General features: G+C 37.4%; 1 protein-coding gene across 3 annotated transcripts in view; it reads right to left on the reverse strand.

Annotated features, from left to right (window-relative positions):
- WDR11 (WD repeat domain 11) overlaps positions 1 to 17,204 on the reverse strand; it is a 67,501-nt gene that overhangs the window by 15,987 nt on the left and 34,310 nt on the right. For all 3 annotated transcript variants that reach the window (XR_004646465.1, XM_034775738.1, XM_034775737.1), the window contains exons 12-19: positions 14,309 to 14,415; positions 12,321 to 12,396; positions 10,166 to 10,274; positions 9,764 to 9,888; positions 9,085 to 9,232; positions 3,503 to 3,609; positions 2,034 to 2,148; positions 569 to 740 (exon numbers count right to left, since the gene is read on the reverse strand). Coding sequence is in view for 2 of the 3 variants with exons in the window: in XM_034775738.1 (XP_034631629.1) it covers positions 569 to 740; positions 2,034 to 2,148; positions 3,503 to 3,609; positions 9,085 to 9,232; positions 9,764 to 9,888; positions 10,166 to 10,274; positions 12,321 to 12,396; positions 14,309 to 14,415 (959 nt within the window). In the remaining variant the exon portion in view is untranslated. The remainder of the gene's footprint in view (positions 1 to 568; positions 741 to 2,033; positions 2,149 to 3,502; positions 3,610 to 9,084; positions 9,233 to 9,763; positions 9,889 to 10,165; positions 10,275 to 12,320; positions 12,397 to 14,308; positions 14,416 to 17,204) is intronic.

A 17,204-nucleotide genomic window follows, 5' to 3' on the forward strand; every position in this document is an offset into this window, starting at 1 on the left:
CAATGAATTTATGCATATTTATGCAGATAAAACTAAAAAAGCAAAACATGAGTTATTTAGAAATATCAAAAGCTGTATAACCTATTATAAAACTGATCCATTTTCCCAAAGTTTCTGGTATTTGTGAGCTACTTCATCCTCTGGCTTAAACCAGTGGTCTCCAAAGTGGGGTTCGCGCACCCCAGGGGGTGCGCCAGAGGATCCTTGGGGGTGCGCGGCAGGAGGAGCTCTCTTTTTTTGGGGGAGGGGGGCGCTTCAGCAGTTCGGGCGTGAGTCCGAGCAGCGTTTTTTGTTTTTTTTTGGCGCTTCGGCAATTCGGGCAGGAGTCCGAGCGGCTTTTTATTTTTATTTTTTGCTTCGGCGCAGCAGTGGGTGCATGCTCAAAAATTTTTTACTGATAGGGGTGCGTGATCAAAAAAGTTTGGAGACCACTGGCTTAGACTGATGTCAGTTTTAAACAGTAAAGACTATTTTGCACACCTTTCTAAATGAAATATACTATGGTCTGTAGCAAAAGGGAAACAATTCAAAGCACATGAGCATTAGGTGCTGTTGAGATCTCTCAGACCTGTTAATACTTGTTCATCCATTCTAAAACATGTTGACTTCAGAGTTGTCTCTAGAACTCTGATGCACCCATCATCTGATGCCAAGATCACTTTGTCTGAGGTACAGCAATCCACATCCAGTATTCGGAAGTTGATATTTCTTCCACTTCTTAAACTGCTTACCATCTGCACCTTGAAATATTAAGACATTTTTGCTTTTAGTAATGCTGTTAATCACACTAGTCAAAATTGTGTGTTGTGTCTCCCAGAGGCGTTTCACAGAACTCGCAAGATAGGTGGAGCTGGAAGGGCTAAGGTGGCATCTTTGCACCCTCCTGATCCTGGAATGCTCTGGGGGCTGGAAGGGCCGCGGTATAATTTAGAGAGCTCTGAGAGCCAGCCCAGGTTAGAGTAGGCTGCCCTATGGGCCATGGCACTCTCTGCAGTGCTGCATTCTGAGGCCCTTTTCTGATACATGCACCCTGTCCCCGCTTGGGAAAGGGTCTTTAGAGAGCAGCTTAATTCTGCAGTACCTGCATCAGATATAGTGCTTTTCAGACACCCTTTACACTGTTCCAGTATACTAGAGTGGCTTGCAGTGAAGCAGCAGCTCTGTTGCATGACACTGAAGACAATGATGCTCCACTACAGACATACAACAGAGTTGGAGCATCATAGATAAGGAACAAATTCTAGAGACAGATCTAAGGAGATGTGGCTCTTGTAAGTTGTTTTCCTGGAGACTTTGACAGATTTTCAATTGGAAGTCAATGAGCATTTTAAGGCTTCTACCTAAAAAACCTTCTTTCATTCACAAAAGGAGGGAGTGAACAGCTGCAGGGAGAAATAACCAGTAGCACGGACATCATTCCTGGAGGAAAAGATTACAGATTCATAGCTTGCTCTGACTGTGGAATCAATGGAGTTCAAGTGTCTATGGACCTCTGGAGGGAGGAATACAACTCCAACTACATAAGATGAATCCCAGAATTTTTAAGAGCAATTTTCCCTAATACAGATTTTTCTTGCAGGAGAGGAAATGAAGCAGGGCCAATGTTAATATCAAGTGTCTGGCCTTCTCATATCCTCTAATAAGTTAAAACCAAGCTCTGAAGATAAGACAACTTTACAATTCCATAAATGTAGATGTTCATTAAACTTTGATAAAGTTTTTGGAAGGGAGATTTTTCTCTTTCTAAGTCTGAGTTCAAAACAACATATACAACCCAAACTCACTGGAAGGGTGGTAAAATTGTATATTTCAATAGAGCGTCAGCTTTCATAGTGAAAGGCACTTCTCAACTGAAAACAGATTGAAAAAATTAAAAACTAAAAGTCCTTTGTGAAAAGCTGGGTAACTATTATACAGATGTCAGAAACAGATTAAGTATTATTTTAATCAGATTGCTTGGGCACCTGACCTTCTCTAATTCAAAGCAGCATATTTTGCACACAAGTGAATACTGATAAGAAATAGATGTGTACCTCTTTTGTGTCCCAAACTTCAGCTCCATCATTGTACATTGTTATCACTTTTTGATTTCCTTTCCCAGGGGCAAAGCGTATTTTTCTCACCCAGCTTCGGTGCGTGGGGATCCCCCTGGGGACAAAAGGGCAACAGGTTCAATTTCATTCTCAGGAACAGATATGTCATAAATTGTTAATATAAATTCTCCCTTAAGCATTTACACTTTGATCCTGTATAAATTTGTAGAACTAATCATCCAAAGCTATATAAATAGATTAGCAAAAAACCCACAAAATATCAAAAATTGACAGCGCTATAAAAAAAGTGGTTGTGGGAGGGGGAAAATATCAGAACATTTAATACTGTTAGTTATCAAAATTTATTATGAAATAATCTTGCTTGGATTAAACATAATGGGCAAGATCTCTGGTCGGTGTGAATCATCATCAGTTTCATTTAAGTCAGTGGGAACATTCTATATCACAGAACCAGAAATTAATGGTGAATTTGGTACAAGTGCTCATGACTTGATCACACTTATAATGTCCAGAGCAGTGATGCTGAAACCAATTATGAGCCAGATCAGCTGGGAAGAGAATTTAATCAGAAAAATGTGAATGATAATTGGGAATTGTCTAAGGAAACTTTACTAGATGCTCAAAAAGCCACAATCTCACACTGAGGAAGATCCAATAGCTAGATATTGAAGCGACACAAATACAGACTAGAAATAAGGTATAAATTTTAAAGAGTGAGGGTAAATAAACATAGGAGCAATTTACCAAGGGTCACGGTGGATTCTCCATCATTGGCCATTTTAAAATCAAGATTGAATGTTTTTCTAAAAGATATGCTCTAGGACAGTGGATCTCAAACTAGGGACGCTGCTTGTTCAGGAAAAGTCCCTGGCAGGCTGGGCCAGTTTGTTTACCGGCCGTGTCCGCAGGTTTGGCCAATCGCGGCTCCCACTGGCCGCAGTTTGCCGCTCCAGGCCAATGGGAGCTGCAGGAAGGGCGGCCAGCATGTCCCTCGGCCCGTGCCACTTCCTGCAGCCCCCATTGGCCTGGAGCGGCAAGCCACAGCCAGTGGGAGCCGCGATCAGCTGAACCTGCAGACGCGGCACGTAAACAAACCAGCCCGGCCCACCAGGGGCTTTCCCTGAACAAGTGCGGCCCTAGTTTGAGAACCACTGCTCTAGGAATTATTTTGGGGGAAGTTTTATGGACCGTGTTATACAGACAGACTAGATAATCACAATGGTACCTTCTGGCACAGGAGTTATAAATTTATTAACAGGGCCCAATATCTCTCTGGTTAATCACTCTCTGCTAGGACATGACTGAGAATTTTCTTTTTAAAAATACAATCTTGAAGAGTTCTCTCAGACAACACACAATCATCTACTGCAGAGAAAAATAAAGAATTAAAAATGTTTTACCTTTCCTTCATTTTATATGAATTAGTAAGATTTTATTCACACACATACCTGGATACTCTTGCTTTCAAATCCCAGAAGTTTAAGTTTCCATCAACATCTCCGAGAACCATCGTATCGCCTTTCCACGCAATACAAGTAATGCTACCCATGCTTCCCTGCAAGTATTTAAGAAGAAAAATGAAACTGTGTAATTAATAGTAGCATACATTGGCATAAACATATCAGTACTGATATTTCCTCATTTTCCACAATAGGTAAATCTAATGGGCCATATTCTTCTCTGTTACAACAAAGCAATGCAGTTGAATTTAATGGAGTTGTTCTGGGTCAGAGGACAGAATCTGCCACATCATATTTTTGAAGACTTTTTGTCCTGAATGAAGTGTTTTGTATTATCACCTTTGGGGTTTTAAAGCATGAAAAGCTTTTGTGTCCCTAAATGTATGTAAACCCCAAGTGACAGGACTCAATTATCAAACATTCACAGGACCAACAAACTATACTAGGATACAGAAATAAGAGGATTCCAAATTGATAGATAAATTTATCTGAGCCTTCATGTTTGATGCAGGAAAGTGGCTGCACTTCAAAGAAGCAAAAAATTGTTAAAAAGGTCACAAAAAGAAAGCTCTGACCCATTACAAATCTGTACACAACCCATGCCCTTTCTGTTCAATTCATGATTTGATGCCATTACAAAAGAAATTACAGCTGAACAAATGACTAACTTAAGAGAAACTCACACCAAGGTTAATTATTAGAATGCAACATTCAGTTTTTGAACACTGAAATACAACATGAAATTTTAATCTAAAATGACAAAAGCTATAATTAGTCTGCACCTAGATATTAATATTTCTTGTTCTACAAATTAGTCTCAAGCTTTTTTTTTTTTTTTTTTTTTTTTTCAGGTCACAATATAAAAACGGTGATTGAAACAAAGTGTTATGTGTAGCTCAGATAATGCATTTTCCAACCAATAATTCTGTTGTGCCCCAGAAGAAGGAAAAATGATGATCCAGTAGACAGGCCACCAGACTTGAACTCAGGAGACCTCAGTTCAATTCCTAGCTCAGTAAAGGCTTCTTGGGCAAATCACTTAATCTGCCTATGTCTCAGCTGGGAATCGCAGGGGTAATGTGAAGACAAAATTCATTAGTGACTGTGAGGTGCTCAGATTCTTTGGTCATGAGGTCCATGTTAGTACCTAGATAAATAGTTATGTTTTCCACAAATTTACTGATATAAAAACAATCCATCATATCAACATGAAAAGTGACATCCTCCAAACTTATGACTAAAAAGTGTCTGCAAACATTTTTTTCCTTGTTTGACAGGTTATAATGTATTATTTACCTGTAAAACTGTCTCTGAAGATAGGAACCTACAAAAAAATCCAAGATCTTGGGTCACTAAATCCATTGTCTGGCACAGACCGAGCCAATGCTTAAAGATTCCTGCCTCACTGTGGGTAGCAGCCATAAGCGAGAGACACACAGAACTATGCGTAGTGTGTTATAGTCTCCAATGAGCCTTTTTCACTACAACCATAATAGAGTCAGGGAACCTACATTCTAATTTGATTGTTATAACCTCTGTAAAGTGAAAGTGAGTACTAACAGTCATTTAATCTTCTAAAATAGGGGTTGTCAAGCATTTTCATAATTTGGACTGCATCTTAAACTGTGTTATGGGCCCACATTCTTTCCTCTGACAATTATATGGAAAAGTAATTTTAGAAAAATATTTAAAATAGTTATAGCTTCTTTTAATAAAATGTAGAAGCTGAAAACAAGGAGATTCAGCACCATACATCCAGCCAACTCTGCAAGGGTTCCATTTACCACTGTCTGTCATGAACCATTGCTTAGGGTCACTATTCAAAAATGACGAAGAGCTGGCCAAAACCAAGACCGTGCATCAGAACTTTGGACTGTCTGAAACCCAAATTTTGTGGCTTTAGCACACCTCTAGAAATAAGTCAGGGATTTGTGTGTATTTGTGTGTACCTTTATCCCAATATTTAGTATTTGTTTTACTCCTAAACATTTAATCTGTTGAGAGGTATTAATTAAAAGAAAAATAATCCTCAAGAGACATCTGCTCTGGAATACTTTTATGTTACTGGATTATGCTGAACAAACTTTATAGACTTTCTAGTGAACTATTTTTCTCTTAAGCTAAAACTCAAAGTATATGAAGAACATCTACAAAATTGTTCTGTCCTAGTCAACTTGTAATGCTCAGATATATTTTAAAATTGTTGTTTAAGCTACCAGATATAAATATCATACAATATCTGTATGGTTATATGGGTAACTTTTGTATTGTTAAAGCTATATGCACACGGTATATATAAATTAAAAACGTATTTCAGTAGACCTCTGTCTTTAAAAAAGCTTTGGTTATGAACAGCAGGTAAACACTCACTACCTTTTTCCTAAATTCTGCAAATGTACTCTTGGAAATACATAATTTTTCATTAAATCCCAAGGGGGGAAAAAAAAAAATCACACAATAAAACAGCAATTTTTCCATTACTTGTTTTTTTCTCTCCCCTGTGCCCAAGTCTGCTCTAAATTATTTACTAACGCCATCAGAGACTGGATCCTTAATACCTGGTCTCTCAGTGTGAAAGCTGCCACTGTCTCTGAAAACAGACAACCTGTCACATGAAACAGAAGGATTTTTGCAATATTTTGACTGCTGGCCTAAACAAGGAGAATGATAATAAAATGAGTAACATTTAACGAGGTTACTTAAATGTTTTTAAATGGAGAAATATTCGGGTTTCTAATGTTGCAACATGTGTATTTTTAAGAAGCAGTTTGAAGACAAACAGCTTTTTTAAATAGATAGGAGTATAAGTTCCTGCAGGGCAAGCTCCATTAACTGTTAACAAGGAAGACTTCATCTTTCAAGAGCAAACTGATTACTTTAGGAGTCACAGGAGAGTGTGATCTTGGGTTTCAATCCCTTTCAGAGTATATATTACCAACTATACCATAAAAGTTTCTAGTAAGACTGACTACTAGCCACTAGGGGATAACCTGAGAATGTCACATGTCTCTTATAGTTATGAGGGGTTATAGGGATCATTGGTTGAGCCACTAACTCACTGCATAACGATTGTACGTGAACTTTATTTTTTCTGTCCCATGAAGAAATAAGGGGGGAGAGGAGGGATAGCTCAGTGGTTTGAGCACTGGCCTGCTAAACCCAGGGTTGTGAGTTCAATCCTTGAGGTGGCCACTTAGGGATCTGGGGCAAAAATCAGTACTTGGTCCTGCTAGTGAAGGCAGGGGGCTGGACTCAATGACCTTTCGGGGTCCCTTCCAGTTCTATGAGATAGCTATATCTCCATATATTTTTTTATTATTATTTAAGAAAAAAAATTAAGACTTGGCTATTGAACTGTAGGATATTATTCTGTACTCCTTACTAAGGCAAATTTGCATTCACTTCAGTAATAGGCCCTTAAGTAAGTAGAACTGCACGTGCTATTAGCAAAAAGAGCAACCAAACAGAACATCTGCAGCTTAAAATATCTTAAGAATGAAAATAAAAATAAATGGAAATTCATTGCCACTACAGATCTCTGATTCAAATACATAACTATGACCAGTAACAACATTTTGTACTTAGGCATGCCACTACAAGCTAAATTCAATCAAGTCTTGCTTCAAAGTACAAGTTATAGCTCAAACATTTCCCCTATCCTAGATCCCATCACATGCATTTAACATGCAGCATTGCACAATTGTTTAGCAGTTTGTGATAGTGTTTTGGGCAAAAGGTTGACTTCACTTTCTTGTGAAGGAATAGTTACTGGCCACTACCAGAGGCACACTACCAGAACTGATCGACGAGTAATCTGATCTAGTGTTGCAAATCTTGTATTCCAGGGCTATGTACCGGTCCCGACTGAAAATGAGAAAACAGACTTAGACCCCAATCCCACAAACACTGACACAGGTGCTTAAATTTGTACATATGTGAATAGTTCCGCTGAGCAAAATAGGGCTGTTAATACACGTAAAGTTATTCATATGTGTGTTTGCAGAAACAAGCCTAACTATGTTCATATTAAATCTAATTAACCATTTAGTGAAACGTTAAGGATGAATGGTTAAATCACAAGTCACACGGTGCACAAACTAAGGCTCCGACAGAAATATCAACCTGTTCATTTTGAACATCTTGTATATTTACCGGCATGCATCTTATGACAAATAACACATTGAAACAAAAAACCAGGAATACTACATGTCTAAGTTAACTTTGCTGTTGGAATAAAGAATCACAGTCAGGAAGTGTAAAAAATAACTATGCATCCTTTAATGTTGCATAATTTTTTTTAAACCTTTATTTTCCTTGTGATTTTTAAAAGTCATAGAAAGATTTCTCATGCTTAAGAGTCAACATTTCAAAGTTGACAGATCATCACTCTGGTCAGGTCAGGGGAAAGTGTGCAATTATATCACAAAATGGGCAGGGCTTTATTAGGCTCAATTTAAAAAAAATCCAGATGACCAAAGATGCCTAACACCCCCTATGTACATCCCACTCTATCCAAAAAACACAAATATTCCCAGAAATACTTTAAAAATACAAACTATTTTAGAAGTGTCTCCACCCCCAAACGAAGCAAAGGCGCTAGTGCTCACTGAGGACCATGGTTACACCACATTTGAAATTTAATTTCAGCTGTTTCTGTTGTCTTGCCTGAAAGAATATACCCCCATTTCCCCACAAAACAGTGGGATAAAGTATCTGCAAAATCAAAATATGTTAATTGGGGAAACTATGGAAATAGTTTTGCTAGGTATAGTAGTTGCTACCAGATGCCTACTATATGATCAACTTGGTTAATGCCTGGTCTCAACATACATAGGTGAAACTACTGTTTTCTTAAACCAAATAGGATAGTGTATACCTGTACAGAAATCTGAGATAAAGACGGACACAAAAAACATTCTACAGCTAGCATAAATGGAGGGTTTTCCTTTTTTCAAATGCTGTACACTGCTACCTCAATATAACACATATCCGAATTTGTTATATCGGGTCAACGCGGTAAACCAGTGCTCCAGGGGGGCGGGACTGCGCACTCTGGTGGATCAAAGCAAGTTCGATATAACGCGGTTTCACCTATAATGCGGTAAGATTTTTTGGCTCCCGAGGACAGCGTTCTATCGAGGTAGACGTGTATTTACTATTTCCATGAGGATTAAGACACCTTCAACATCTGCATACAGCTTCCCTCATTTACGTATTATTATGCAAAATAGAGACACAATGAACAAAAATCCTCCATTGTTCTTTCCAAGTAAATATAGTGATCACACATATAACAAACTAATGTGCTCTTGTAAATAAGAGCACTGTTTGAATATTTACATAAAATTATATATTCCTACAAAATTTTAAGTGTCCTTTTTTTAAAAACAGTAATTTTAGTTTAAGTTTTACAGCTTATATTTTTGGTTTCATGTTTCCAATTATTGATTTCTGGTAACTATTTGCCATTAAAATGCATATCTATATTAATGTTAATGGTATGCTATTTTCTGCAGCAGTAGCTATGAAAACAAATTACAGCATTGATGAGACAAAAATATTAAACTCACATCAGGCGGAATTCTTGCACCGTCTTTTACCAAATTTCCCTCCACTGAGAGATGATAAACCTGCCCATCGGTATCTGTAAACACAAAGTGCTCTCTGGCAGAAATGTTCTGACTCAGCTCAGATTTACTTTCGGCCTCCTGTAATAAGCTTTAAGAGAAAGATAATTAGACAAAGGTGGCCTTTTTTTCCCCTTGAAATGGATATAAGAGGTCATGACCCCAATCCACAAATACATAAAAATAGATAGTAGATCGGAAGTGAGTGTTTCCCCTGAGAACGGTCTGCATAAGTCCTGAAATAACAAATTGGTTTATACACTTATGACAGTGCATGAGTGGCAAATTAAAATTTTACTTCAAGGAGTAGGCCACTAAAGTCTGTTTCTTGCTCTGTTTCTTTGCTGTTAAAGTCTGTTTCTTGCTCAGCAGTCAAATCAAGGGACCATGTTCAAGTGCTAGACTCTGGCCCATTCTTTGGCTCCTTTGTGCTGTTCAAATGGCATAAAGGAGCCTGCAAAGTTGCTTTAACAGGACAGCTGAGGGGACCTCCATCATGGGAGAGCATCTGGATGACATGTACCAAACAGCACTATTAACGAGCGACAATCTCGAGTAAGAAAACTCGTCTGAAGAATAACTGATGCATTACCATATCATGAGAGACAGTGATGGGCAATACCTGATCACAGAAGATTCTACACTGCTAAGTTCTGTATCGGATGCGACCGTCTGTCGGGCCATGGCTTCACGGGCTGCAAGCTGTTTCTTTCTCAAGCTCTTCAAATTATGAGTAGATGACCATTCCTGTGAGAAATTTTAATTAGGAAAATGGAAAATATGTCCCTTTTTACTTCCTAGTTTTATTGATTAATAATGATGATGCCCACTACAGATTTACTTTTAGGAAAAAAAACCCCAAACCCTATGTTTTAATAGGCTATTTTGTGAAAGAAGAGTAGGGGAGACAGGTCAGACTGTGTTTGTAGACTAGAGAAATTTAAAAAAAATCTATTATTTCAAGATATACAAATTTAACAACCATTTACATTTCAAATGAGAATCAACAGATTGGATTCCTTACCAAAGCAGTCACGGTAGGGAAGTTTTTTGACATTTCTCTAAGAAGAGTACACGTCCTGACATCCCAGAGTTCCAGAGGCTTGTCTTTAAATACTACAGCTAAATACTGCCTGAAATAAATGAGACCTTTACTACAATCCAGTTGTTTATTAAATATTTTATTTTATACCTTTTCTTACTGGCATCATGGTGGTGGTGGTCTGAGTCTGTGTGGTGGTGTTTTTTGTTTGTTTGTTTGTTTGAAGTAGAGGGCGAAGAGACACTGAACAAATTTAGTCTGGCAGCGATCTTGCAAAAAGTTTTGTGGAACTGGACTGCTGCACCCATTCAGAATCCCTCTGACTTTCCTCATGGGAACAAACATCTAGAGTTCATTGCAAAATTAGGAACTAAATGATCCAAAATTTCTGGTCACTATCATAGTTTAGTAGTGCATGGTACGTGTGGAATTACTTTTGAAAACTGTTGCAAAAATTGATACGTAAACTCTTATTACCATATTTTCTGATATATATACATCCATAAGCCACAATTACTTAAAAAAAAACATTGTTATCCTAAGGTTTCTGACAGATATGGAGACTAACGAGAAGAAGAAAATTTGAATTAAAATGTGAATTTGTTAAACTTGATGCTGTTGCAACAATCTCTTACTCAGCCAATTTAGGATCTATACTACACAGTAAATATTGGGTTTTTTTAGATTTAAATGAAAAACTTTTCATTTCTAAATCTGTCTGCTAACGAAGCAAAGCAAAGAAGAGCTGATAGTAGTATATACTGATTTGACAAAAACTCATTTACCTGAGATAAATGTTTAGCAGACTCTCATTGTACAAATATTAATACAAGAAAACATAACTGTTTACAGATTAGCTATTTCAATGGGCTTTTAAAAAATACTTATTATGCTATTCTGATTTTGTTCTAGCATAATAAAATGAGGATAATCTGATCTCAAGATTGCCTAGCTATAGAATTTATGCTCTCTCTCTCTCTATTGAAGATAATATCCTGCTGAGAACAAGGCTAGATTGTAAGCTCTCCATATTTGAATGCTTATTATTGTATAACAAAAGCTGTTTGCTGTATTGAACAAAAAAACTACAATAAAACCTTTTATAGAATTATATTGAATCCAATATTGTTTAAATTATATTTACAAGGAAACAAAAAAATCAGAAGACTTCACACCTTAGTCCTGTAGTGAATGGATATGGAATCCTCTTACTACTAATTCATTTGCCACTTTTGCCTTCCAAAATGTTATTCTTAAGGAATTTCCTCCCTTCATCCTATGGAGAATTACTACCCTGCAGTCTCTAGTCCAGCATCTTTGCCTTCCCATAAGAGCATGCGCAAGTGCAGAGAATCCCTTCTAGAGTTAACTCCCTGTTTTCTGGGCAGTTTTCTGTCACACCACAGTTTGCAATGGACTTTTGCAAAGACACTTTTTATGACTTGGATACAAACTATTTCCTTGTTTTTTCACATTGTACGTTTTAAAAGTAAAATTCACACTTCAATATTGTGTAAGCTATCAACTCTACCTTCTCCCTAAAACTGAAGGCAAAATAGCCTCTTTCCTAACCCATCTTAATCTCTTGCCAATCAAACTGTTCCTTTCTTGTTCTCACCTAATAATCATCTCTCTCTTCAGACTGAACCTACTAATTTGTAACTGTGTTGGCAATTGCACCTGTGGCAACTGTGTTAAGTGCTGTGCAAAAAACACAGGAAGACATTGATGTGCAATCCTGATCTTCTGATTTTATTTAAAGTTTAGATTCTAAAAAGACCTTGAAACTCATGGAGAAACCCAACCCTGCAAAAAATTTCATAACAACCATTCTCTAGTGGCCCCCGACATCAAAATACAACTATTAGACTAACATTCTCCTTAATTATTCTAGCAACCCCGTGGGATTTTGAAGTTTGTGAAAACGTCCATTACATAAACATTCACATTTTAATAAAAGCCTATAGTAACAAACATATGTAAAAATAGATTATTTCTTTGATTAATTTGTATATTCTTTTCCACCTTCTCCTTGTGCAGAGTCTTTTCTCAATACCAATTTACTTCTGTCTGTTACAAGTATCTCCTGAAAATTCAATACTAGATAACACAAGCTTTACAAGGCTAATCTACTTACTTCAAATGAGACACCTTTATCATTTCAATGGCTGGTTCATCATTGCCTCGTTCCCCACGAAATGCAATGCTCCTGCCTAGAATACAGAAGTTATATGGGGCGAAAAAAGAGGGAATAAAAAATAGTAACCCCACAAAAGTAAAACCCCTGTAATTGACCTGTCACATTCCCGCTTCTCTGCGCACACAGTTATTCAACTTGTAATTGCTTTCTAGACACTAAAACATAATATGGTCTCTACTGCCTGAGAAAATACCCCATAACAATCTCACTTCTGAAGTGGAACTACTGAAATCAATGCATGATTGGCATTACGCAAATACTGACATCTAAGCGAGTTATTTGAGTCGTGGCTCAGAGACAGTATTTCATATCTACTTATTGACTGCTCCAGAAGGAAACCTTGAATGGATTTCAATTTTCATACCAGAAACATATTCTGCCCTCATATTTTTTTAACTCCTTTTGAATATAAGAAATGTATAAGTATTTCTTAAATGAAGTATTAACTCATGCTGCACTCAGTGAATCACTGCATTCCTGTACTTGTAACTTGTAACTTTCAAAACGGAAGTGATCACTGTTGAATACCAATAATGAAACTTACTGTCCTTTCTGAGTGAAGCTTTATATTACCTATACAACTGTTACGTGTCATAGACTTAAAGGTGTTTTAAACAAAAGTGGCCCAGCCAACTCACAGTGCCATACCTGCAGGGCCAGATGAGGAGGCATGGGATATGGGAGTGGGGGGAGGGGAGAGGAGGGCAGGGCATGGGATGGACAGAGCAGGGCACATGGGGCTGCTGCGGATCACACAGACTGGGGTTCAGAAGGGCTAGTGTGGGGGACACATTGGGGCAGAGGCACAGGAGCTTGTGTGACAACATTGAGCCAGGGCCTAAATGGGAGTGGGGTTGCAGGGTCACATGGAGACAGGCGGAGTGGGGGTGCAGGGACACACAGGGGCAGATGTGCCCGACTGAATGGGAGAGGCTAGGGGTCAGCCAGGGTCTGCATGGGGGAGGCTCCCCAACTCTCTAACAATCCCTCACCCTGAAATAAACACTTGTTCCATACTTCTCCTACTCACACCCAACAACCCTCCAGGTTCACTCCCAGGCTCCTACCCAGCAATTGCTTCCCTCTATATCAGCTCCTCTCTTACACCTGACTCCCCCAACCCTTTGCACTGAAGGGTGTGGAAAATATGTTCTGTATTGTAGTTTAAATGAATTATTACTCAAAGTTCCATATTAATATGCCTAGTAAAGAATCTGTCAAAAAACATTTCCTGATTCTTTTTTGTTGTCTGTATTGTTACAGACATACTTGCTGACAGGTATTTTTAAACAAAATTTCAAAATAATTAACACAATATAATCATGCTGGTTTCATTTTGACAAATAATATATGTGGAATTTTAAAATATTGTGCACAGAATTTTTAATTATTTGGCACAGAATTCCCCCAAGAGTACTTTTCCCATGGCTGCAGACTTCCTGCTTAGTTAAAATAGCCCAGCATGAAGTCAGCAGTGAATCATCAGCACTAGAGCAAAAAGTCTGCCTGTGTGGAAAATTAAAGTTTGTTTTCTTCATAACTGAGAAAATACCTTCAGGGTCTCTTAACAGTCATTATTTATATACTAAAGGTATAATGGCAACTTTAGCAAAAGGCACAACTGGGCTAAACTTTTTCAACTCTACATGCAGACTCTTTTTCTAGCGTTTACAGTACTACTGATAAAATAGTAAATTGGGAAGTCCATAGCAGCTACTCTAGGCACCTACCCCTATGGTTGGACAAGGAAGAACAGAATCAGCTCAATTCCTTTTAGTTATGTTATTTCTGCCATGACAACAGGATAAAGCATAATTTATTTTGTCACTGAAGTCAGATACGAATCTGGGTATGGCCCAACAAGCAGGTCTGTCACAGCCACTTTCCCAAGCGTAATCTATACAGATGTCACAAAAGACACTAACCTGTTGGAAGATCAACCAGCTGCAGTTCATTCCTTACCAATCCCAAATTGTTGGGCATTGATGTGGCAAAGGAAAGAAAACCAGTCAAGCTTGTCCACTCAATGCCCCTGTCAACAGAATAGAATACATGGAGCATATTAGCAGAAATTTTTGAGAGCCTAGAAAATGTTCTAGATTAGTGCAGAATTACTCTATAGCTTATTCTACACTTCGAAACAAATACATAGCTAATTTTCTATATTTTATAGAAACATTTTCTTTATTTAAACAAAATGTGAAAAGCAGAATACATGTGCATTTACATGTATGATAAAAATAAGAAAGATGTAGTTATCAAGTGATATTAATGCAAGATCTTTATTTTCAAACTACATTAGACACAATGTTCTTGACACAGTCTCTTGTTGGGTCAAGAAGAAGTTTTGATTGAGGAACAGTAAGAAAGTTTTGCCCAAAATCTCAGGGACAGACATAGCTTACAGGGAACAGAACATGTTCACCACAGTGTAGAAGTGGGCCATAAATGTAGGCCATATGAAACCCAGACGTTTGATATGAGAGCACCCTGTTCGACCTGGCACACAGAGTTGTGGGGCAAACAGATCAGTCCAGAGCAGCCAGGGTGCATTTGCATGCTTCTAAGCAGCCAGGAATTAGTAGAGGTGGTAATGAGAAGACACATTCCCTTCCTATCAACATCAAGGACAAAGAGGGAGGAAAGAGTGAATAACCAAACAGATTTGAAAAATGCCCCATACAACAGGGTACCTGATGACCTGACATTATACGACAATGAAACTCCAGTCTCATGTAAACATGTAACATTTTATGTTTGTATATCAGCAGTTAGTATATTATAGGGAATATCCTGAAATGGCTGGGAGATGGATTAAGTGGCCCAACAAATCTTTGTCGTTGCCAGATTCTATTCTATGATTTAATTTAATTGTATTATTTCTGCAAAGTTGTTGTACATTATAGAAACACCACAGATTAATTATAATTCATTATTATTCCCAGTACCCATTTTCAGTCCTCTTTAGAAGAACAGAAGCATGTTCTAGATTTTTAGTCATCAGCTCAGACTTATCAAATAAGGATTAGTTATACCGCTGTTCCCATTGATGTCCATCTGTCCATGTTAATAATGATCTATTGCATCCCAGGACACCCAGATTAACTAAGAATTTCCCTCCCATTATAAATGCTTTCACTGTTGAAGCAATATAATTATTTGTTATTGTCCTATGCATATATTAACCAAACTGGAAGAAACTAATAATTCATTGCACTAATTAAGACAATTAAGTTTTAATACAGCAAATCAGTAATGATTTCTCTTTTGCTGGAATATTTCCTTTCTACAAAACTGTCATAAAACTACTATTCATTTATCTGATGCAATTAAGAGTTACACTAAGCTGGTTTTGTAGACGACATCTATTTGTTAAAATGTAAGGTTCATGGATTTTATATACGTAGCACTTTTTAGAAGCTATTTTACCATTAAAGTCCGTAGCTCTGATCAATGCGCACTTTTCAGGGAAATGAAGATTTTGATTAAGAACTTATAACTCCATTACAGTTTTAAAATCCTTAGGTGGATAACAAACTGAATCTAGCCAGGGAAGGAATCTCGTCACTTTACAATAGACTTATGGAAGAAAGCACAGAAAATTAACTATGACAAAGAGGAAAAAAAGGCAAAATTAATGTGATTTTCAACCCCAAATTTGTATTCTTTCCACTCACTTTGATTTCAATTCAAAGGTACTTTAGTTGTATTTAAAGAAAAATCAGTTTGCGCATTTAAGGTGCCAAAATGTAAGAATCTCAGTAATGGTAACAAAATATTTTGAGGAAGGTTAATAAAGAGAAGCTGAAATGGTGCTGAATTTGATATGTCCCAGAAAACACTTTCAGCAGAACTGTGTCCAGTACCTTGTATATAGACAAGGCATCTTCCTACCTTTTTTCACAGGTATTTTATCATTATGAGAGAGAATGGACCCAATGTGGTTTTTTAAAAATCGGTATCTAAAATTAAGTTATCAATTTTGCATCAGAACATAATTAAAGCATTTAATCAATTTTATATCGTTTAAAAATAAATTCTTCACTAAAATTCAACATTTATGAGTTCAGAATTAGTATTGTTACCCAGAGTAATAAAATGCTAATGCATTAACTCAAAATTTATTATAGTATATCATATATTACACATAAGTGAGTCGTTGGAAAGGATGGCTCTTGCTCTTCTAAATTCAAATATGGCAAAGTGAAAGCTCCACATTGGTACTTGAAACCAATACATAATATGCCAATTCTGGTCATTGGGAGCATAACTGTCCAACATGAAACTAGCAGTTTGACATTGTCCAACAGCAGCTCAGCAAAATATTTCTAGAAATCCGTGGACAAGCTGTTGGAAATTAAAATGTCCAAGTAGAAATATATAATTTTCATAACTGTGACAGAATTCTTCCTTCTGAAAGGTATCAAATACCTGAATGGAATACTAGTTAGGGTTCAATGCCATCAGGAACCAGGGAAGAACACAGTATGTTTCTATGCACCACTGCTTGCCAATTTTCATGCAATGTAAGCTAGGTGTAGAGAGAGGAGTAAAATATCATCCTCAAAGAGCCACTGCTTCTCAAATGACAAGCAGGCCATTACTATACAAGATGTTTGCCCACACCAATATAAGCTGCCTTCCAGTTTATTCTCTAAACCAACATTAAAAACCCAGTATACAATAGTGTCATGTTTGAGGAAGCAGTATCACCTTTTTGCTTCGTCTGACTGGTGAAGGTTTTCACAGGCTGCAAGTCTTCACATTTCTTTCCTATGGCATGCTCACATAAAAAACCCCTCAGAAAATAGTTTCCCACAT

This window comes from Trachemys scripta, chromosome 7, assembly GCF_013100865.1.
Source record: "Trachemys scripta elegans isolate TJP31775 chromosome 7, CAS_Tse_1.0, whole genome shotgun sequence".
Classification (NCBI taxonomy): domain Eukaryota; kingdom Metazoa; phylum Chordata; order Testudines; family Emydidae; genus Trachemys; species Trachemys scripta.